We start from the raw sequence: 7744 nt of genomic DNA, 5'->3' as shown, positions 1-7744 counted from the left end.
AAAAAAAAAAAAAGAACTAAATTTCTATATAAGACAGCTTTGAGAACATAAATTGTAGTAATTCCAAAGGTAATTTGATCATCTAACATTAGCAAATTGCTCTAAAATCTCAGTATCTTTTTCTTACAAAAAATGCATTGAATTTAATGAGAAAAATAACCATAGATGACTTGTTATCCTAGTCCCTGACTGATATTCCCATTTACAAATGTCTGCTTATTAATGAACAAAGCTTAATAAATGTTAAAATTGAAAGTACAGAGTCCCTAACTTATATGATAGTGCAACTTAAGATCTTTTTACCTTAGCATGGTGTGAAAGGGATATGCATTCAGTAGAAGCTAGTACTATTCTCTTGATACTGGATAGTGGCAGCGGGTTGCAGCTCCCATTTTCAACTTAGAATATTTTCAATTTACCATGGATTTATTAGGATGTAACCCCATTAGTGGTTAAGGAAGATCTGTATATAATTCCTATCTGTTAAAATGCTTTCAATTTAAAAGAGAGCACATATGTATTTTTCAAAAGGAAATAATGCAAATAAATGAAAAATTGTGTATGAAAATAAATCAGGCAGAATCTATTATTTATTAAAACTTATTGAGACAAATTTGTTGGGTCAAGAACAATTAGTGCCCTAGTGCTCACACTGTGGCTCCTGATTGTTTCCCAAAACAGGATTTCTCAGAGAAATAGTGTTACCGATCTAGTTACAGCTCAGGGAAAGTTGAATGTTAAGTCTAAAATATACTTACTTCTGTGTGAGAAAGCAAGGATGATATTAAAGAACACCAGAACTATGTCAGAAGGACAGAGCCAACTTGAAAGGGTTTACACTAGTCAAAGATGTAAAAATTTGGCACTAAAAGAATAACTGTTAAAATAAAATATAAAAACTCATGAGTTCATAGTGATCCTAAAAACATGCAAATGAAACAACTCACTGGTTCCATAAAGGTTTACATTATGAAAATTGGGAAGAAAAAAAAAATCAAGCCTTTCCTTTATCCTGCCCTTTTTGCAATCATTGTGTTTTAAGGGACACAAACAACTGATGAAATAAAGTTCTATTTTGCAGGAAAAACCCAGTTAAGAAACTTCAAAGGAATAACAGAATTAGAAAAATCATCACTTTCCAATCCCTACAAGAAACAGAAGCTCTAGAAAATGTCTCTAAGCCAAAATGATAACAACAGGAATCTCATCAAATCTCTAGATGTAAACTACCTATTCATAGGAAACACAGAGGATACAAGAACTTGTTAAAAAATAAATAAATAAGAGGATGGAATCAGTGAAATCCAGAATTTGGACATTTTTGTTTGTTTAAATAAGACTAAGCACTTCATTTCTTCACCAAAAAAAGGACAAGCCTTCTACCTTCCCCCTCCTCCCCAAAAAATAGGGGGTAGAGGAGGGATAACTCTTATAGATTGAAAGACTTCAAAGCAATGTCAACCAAATGCAAGATACCTGTCATGTATTTGAATCCTTATCTGAATAAGCTAAATGTAAAATATTATCTTTGAGATGATATAAATACTGGCTAGACATCAGATGGCATCGGGTATTTAATGCTATTGGTTTTATGTTAAAAAAAAAAAAAGCAGTCTCCTGATGTAAATTATGAACTTTAGTTAATAATATCAATATTGATTCATCTATTTTAACAAATTTGCCATACTAATGTAAGATATTAATAGAACAGTAGGTGGGGTATATGCTCAGCTTATTTGTAAACTTAAAATGGTTCTAAAAAAGCTAGTAACTAAAAAGAAAACCTGAAACATGGGCTTCCTCTCTAATCCATTCTTAAAACTAGTCACTAGGGGTTTCCATGGCCTTATTCTTTCACTTTCTCAGTAATATAAATCCCCCAAAATTTCCTCTAATATGTTCTCATGTCACTGTATTATTGGTGGAGGAGAGGTCTTTTGTTTTGGGGTGTTTTTTATATTGGTGAGTGGTAATTGGTTCAGCCTTCCAATGGCCTAAAAGATACATTTCAGTGGATTCACAAAAATCAATAGTCAACCAAGCTCTTCTAGGCAAGTTAATGTGTCAAATTTCAATACATTTCCAAATAACCCCCACTTCAATTCCATAGATGCCTAACAGACTGGTAGTTCACCAATTAATGAAATAAAGAATATTTTCATTAAAAAGGATATTCTTATCTGATAGAGAAATATACAGAAGTATATTTACAGAAGTATATATACAGAAATTACAGATGACATGACATCTAGGAATTATTTTCAAATACTCTAGGCAAAGTAGAAAAAAAAGTTGAAGGAGTAGGGCAGTAATAAGACTGGCTAAATGCTAATACTTATTGAAGGTATTGGATATCTGAATGGTCATTATATAACTGTTTTCATATTCTTGAAAGTTTTCATAATAAAAAATCAGGAGATAAAAGAAAATTTAAGATTTGCCTATTTCACTACAGAATTCTGGAAATGTGTCAAATTTTAACAATGAAATGGAAACTTAACTTTGAAAATTATCAACAATAGGTTCCTGTGGTCATAATTGAAATCATGGAACAAAAGATTTTTTCCTCTTCAATTAGTGCTGCAAATGAATTGTATATATTAAAAAGTAATTTTTTAAAGTTTGGTAAGTTGAGAGATATAGCCCAAGAGATCATGAAAACAGAGAAATGATAGGCAAAATGTCACTAGAAAACATTTACTTTGAGATGGGAGAGAAGAGAAAAAATAAAAGATAAGGAGACAATTATCTCCTTTACAGAGTTTAAAGCAAATAAATGAAGACAACTTAGTAACAAATGGAGAAAAGGAAGGTAGACAAATGGTTAAGATGTATCTCTGAAAAGTGATGTTAATAAAAGGAAAAAAATTACAGTAGTAAGTTTTGATTCTGTGGACATTTCAGGAATAACCACTGAGTATAGGAAAATGTTACCTAAACAAGCTTACAGATGATGGTTTAACTTTAGAAGTAACTAAAACTTTCAAGCATATCTGTACAAATCAAGTACAATTCAAGAGCGAAATGCAGGCTACAACTGCACTAGTGAGAGGGTGAGAAGAAAAGATGAGAAGAAATGCTAAGGCATTCACACTTTGGACTATAACAAAGTAACATCAGTAATCAGAGTTATGCATGAACTGAGAAAATCTAGGGTTGTTAAGTAAAGAAAAGAGAAAATTAAGCACCAAGGAAAAAGACATAAAAATTGTGAAAAAAGCTCTCCCTGGTGGCGCAGCGGGTTAAAGCACAGCACTAAGAAGCTGAAGCAGCATGAGTCCCATTCCCGCCTGCCCCGGAGGTGACCACATGGCGTGGCAGACCTATCCTGATCCGCCCGCTGCTCCCCTCAGCAGTGTACTTCGTAGATTTGCCTGTTCTGCTCCCCACTCTGTCTCTGGTGAAGCCTCTCGCCACTCCTGAGCCTCTGGCCTGTACCCCAGTTCTTTATGTACAAATAAATAAATCTTTTAAAAAAAATTGTGAAAAAGTAGGGTGATTTTCCTCCAAAAACAACCTTTAGGGTTCAGGCAAAATTCATCAAAAAATGTATTTTCCTTATACCGACTCTCAAAAACAGAGTATCAATTTAAAACCTGCCAATCCTATGAAAAAGTTCTTAGTCTCTGGTTATATACCTTTTCCACAGTGAAAAGTCATTATGCAGGAGCAAGGCAAGAGCAGCTCAGTTCCATAAGTTACACTATCAGATATAAGTATATAGAAGGCATAAATTAGGAAGCCAAGAAGAGAGTCAAGGACAACCCTTATTGTAACATAGACTAGAAGATAGAAATCTATTTATTTTTTAAAAGTGAAAGGTTCTGTGGAACAAGATGCCATGAGGTTTATAAGTTGGTAGAAAAAAATGTTTTAGGTGAGAGTATCAAAGATAAAATAGAAACAACAGTAAGTCTACAAGGGTCTCCAACTATTAAAAGGTTCTAAATTAATCTTCAAGCTTTATTATGTAGAATTCTGGGTAAGCCAGGACTAAAATAGGCAAGAGAACCTAATTAAAGGATCACAGAGCTAAATCCTGCCTCCCCTGAAAGCATATCCTCAGGGCCAAGTTGGAAGAAAAATAGGTGAAGCAGTACTTTCTACATAAAAATTGATACTGACCTTTTAAAACAGACCTCCTAAGATCTGTGCAACCCAGGAAGAAATAGGTTTAGTTATATTTGTTTGTAACCTCGATTACTGGGCTGAGGAAAAGTGCAAAAGAATAAGAGAAAAGAAAATACCTTTTTTTTTCATTCTTTCTTCTCCAATTACTCTATTCTTTCTTCTTTAATTATTCACTTTTTCTAGTAGTGATAACAGGCATGATCTATCAATTATATTTCTCATTTCCTACATTCCAGGAAAGCTAGATTTGGACTAAAATTACTATTAAACATATCTACAATTTTATTAACATCAAGCTATAATCAAATGAGCCAGTTGGTAGAGAACTTGGATGATCAGAAAGTTTAAGGGGAAAGGACAATTAAAATAATAGACTTTGCCAAAACATGTAATACACATTTCATTTACATAATAGGAATCAACATACTAGAATTCTATATACATCAGGGACTTACAAAGTAAATTCACCATAGAGACTACATGGTCACAAATTTGAGGGTCCTAGTCTACAAAGCATTTTTCCCTTGCAGTTACTTCCACCAATGACAGCAACTTCTTTTGCTCTAAATGTCAGTACTAAATAGTTTCAGATATTAATGAATGTCCTATTACAAAGCAAACCTCTTAGAAATTAACAAGATCATTTAATGTGCTAATCATCCTAATTTAATTCTGACTCAGATCAAATATTAAATATCAGCAGTATCACATTATATCATCAAACTAAAAATATAAAGATGAATACAAACTTGCAATGGGTTCAGAGTTTTACATCACTAGATTAATGTCAGAGGAAAAAAATATATCCCTTTAGTGAAAAAAACAAGAATTCAAATAGTAAAATGAACTTCAACTATGACTAGAGCCAGAAAGAGTTCTATGAAATTGGTATTATTGAAATCAACACATAACAAACAATATTATGTTTAATTCATTATGCAGTGTGATTTGAAGGCATCTATTCCTTAATGTGATTAAAGCATGTTTAATATCCAGAGAGATAAGTAGAAACAACTTGAAGGTATTTGTCATATAAAACAAGAGAGAATTTTATCATTAGAGACTTAAGAAAACACTGTCAGCTAATTCACACACACTCATTCCTACTCACCATGAAAAGGAATACTCAAATTCTAATTATTCTAAGTAATAAACATTTCTACTTCTAGTAGATAATAATAAAATTTCCAAGAGAAAATGATCAGTGTTCATACCAAGCTAATACCAAAGTATTCAATTAATAGTTAAGAGACTGTAAGTTTCAGAAAGATAACAATAAATAATAAATCATTTGTTGTATCATACAAAGCAGCTTACCTTGTAGTTTTTTCAATACAGCAACCTCCATTTTCAGAACTTGCTTCGGTTGTTGAGCTGATTCCACCTTCAGTGCAACATTTTCCCTGGTAAGCATGTCCAAGGCATCGTAAATTTCTCCAAAGCCCCCACCCCCAATCTTCCTCAACTGCACAAAAAATAAGAATATACATACAAAAAAATTACTAGAAGATTCTAATTGGAAATCAATTCACCTCATATGTAATTTTACTATCCCTATTTTATGATAAAATATCTCACTATTGGGTCTTCCCTAGTGGTACAGTGTGTTAAAGCACAGCACTAAGAAGCTAAAGCGACTTCCGCATGAGTTCGATCACCACCTGTCCCAGAGGTGACCCACATGGTGCAGCAGTCCTCTCCTGACCCCCTCACTGCTCCCCTCAGCAGAGTACTTTGTCCACATCCCTCTCCACTCCCCACTCTGTTTTTGGTGAATCCTCTCATCGCCCCTGCACCCCTGGCCTGTACCCCAGCTCTGTATACATAAATAAATAATAATTTTAAAAAATCTCACTATTGAGAATGGCACATCTTAAAATAACTAGCAACAACAAATGTTGGCAAGGATGTGGAGAAAAAGGAACTCTCCTGCACTGCTGGTGGGAATGCAAACTCCCACTAAGGAAAACTGTTTAGAAAACTATTTCTAAAACTGCTAAAAATGGAGCTTCCATATGACCCAGAATCCCACTCCGAGGTATCTACCCAAAAGACACAAAAACACGATTCAAAAAAAACACCTGCACCCCCATACTTACTGCTGCTTTATTTACAATTGGAAAGACATGGAAACAACCCAAATGTCCAAAAGTAGATGACTTGATTAAAAAGATGTGGTACAGGCCCTCCCTGGTGGCGCAGCAGGTTAAAGCACAGCACTGAGAATCTAAAGCCGCTTCCGCATGAGTTCGATTCTGCCTGACATGGAGGTGACCACATGGCACAGCAAACCTCTCCTGACTTGCCCGCTGCTCCCCTCAGCAGTGTACTTCACCGATCTGCCTGTTCTGCTCCCCACTCTGTCTCTGGTGAAGCCTGTCGCCGCCCCTGAGCCTCTGGCCTGTACCCCAGTTCTGTATGCACAAATAAATAAATCTTTAAAAAAAAAAAAAAAAGATGTGGTACATATACACAATGGAATATTACTCAGCAACCAAAAAAAAGAAACACATGTTTTTTGCAGCAACATGGGTGGAGCTGGAAAAGATCATGCTTAGGGAAATAAGCCAGAAAGAAAAGGAAAAATACCAGATGGTTTCACTCATAACAGGAGTATAAAAGGCCAGGGGAGAAAAATAATAATAATAATAATGAATAATTATTTATGGAGGTGGAATGGGATCAAAAACAGTAAAGGAAGGGAAGTGTACTGGGCTATGGTGATGACACATGGGCGATTTGGTGATAGAAAGCCCACAGGGATTACAACTGAGATGGAAAAAGCCACAAAAAAAATTAAAAATTAAAAAAAGAAATCTCACTATTGGCCCACAGTCGGTTAAAGCACAGCACTGAGAAGCTAAAGACACTGCAGCATGAGTTCGATTCCTGCCTGCCCCGGAGGTGATCCACATGGCACGGCAGACCTCTCCTGACCCGCCCGCTGCTCCCCTCAGCAGTGTACTTTGTCGATCTGCCTATTCTGCTCCCTACTCTGTCTGTGGTGAATCCTCTCACCACCCCTGCACCTCTGGCCTGTATCACAGTTCTGTATGTATAAATAAATCAATCTTTAAAAATAAAAAAATCTCACTATTGTTAAATTAAATATGCACATCCCAAGAAGAAAGCAAAGTCCTAGAAATAACATCAAAATCTTTCCAGCCCTCCCTGGTGGCCAACAGGTTAGGACCCAGCACTGCAAGCTAGCTGCAGCAGCTTCAGTGGGAGTTAGATCCCCGCCCCTGGAGGAGACCCACATGGAGCAGCAGACCTCTCAAGTCTCACCCGCTGCTCCTCTCAGTGGTGTACTTTGTCGATCTGCCTGTTCTGCTCTCTGCTCTATCTCTGGTGAGACCTCTCACTGCCCCTGCACCTCTAGCCTATATCCCAGTTCTATATATATAAATAAATAAATCTTCAAAAAAAATCTTCCCCACAAGTTTTTCACAAATGATGAAATTATTTCAGCCACAAACAATTTGGTATACATATTTCAGAAATGTATCAAAAAATAGTGTTTCTCATGTCTTTTGCAGCAACTTGGATGGAGCTGGAAAAGATCATGCTTAGTGAGATAAGCCAGAAAGAGAAAGAAAAATACCGGATGGTT

At 35.5% G+C, this 7744-nt stretch overlaps 1 protein-coding gene across 2 annotated transcripts in view; it reads right to left on the bottom strand.

Moving 5' to 3' along the window:
- TTBK2 (tau tubulin kinase 2) overlaps window positions 1-7744 on the bottom strand; it is a 122145-nt gene that overhangs the window by 77960 nt on the left and 36441 nt on the right. Inside the window, exon 3 of one of the 2 annotated variants that reach the window (XM_004687872.2) lies at window positions 5449-5596. In XM_004687872.2, the coding sequence (XP_004687929.1) occupies window positions 5449-5596 (148 nt within the window). The remainder of the gene's footprint in view (window positions 1-5448; window positions 5597-7744) is intronic. The other variant, XM_012728667.1, reaches the window with a different exon arrangement.

This window comes from Condylura cristata, unplaced genomic scaffold, assembly GCF_000260355.1.
Source record: "Condylura cristata isolate star-nosed mole 26May11 unplaced genomic scaffold, ConCri1.0 scaffold00023, whole genome shotgun sequence".
Lineage (NCBI taxonomy): Eukaryota > Metazoa > Chordata > Mammalia > Eulipotyphla > Talpidae > Condylura > Condylura cristata.
This window is presented reverse-complemented; position numbering and strand designations above follow the sequence as displayed.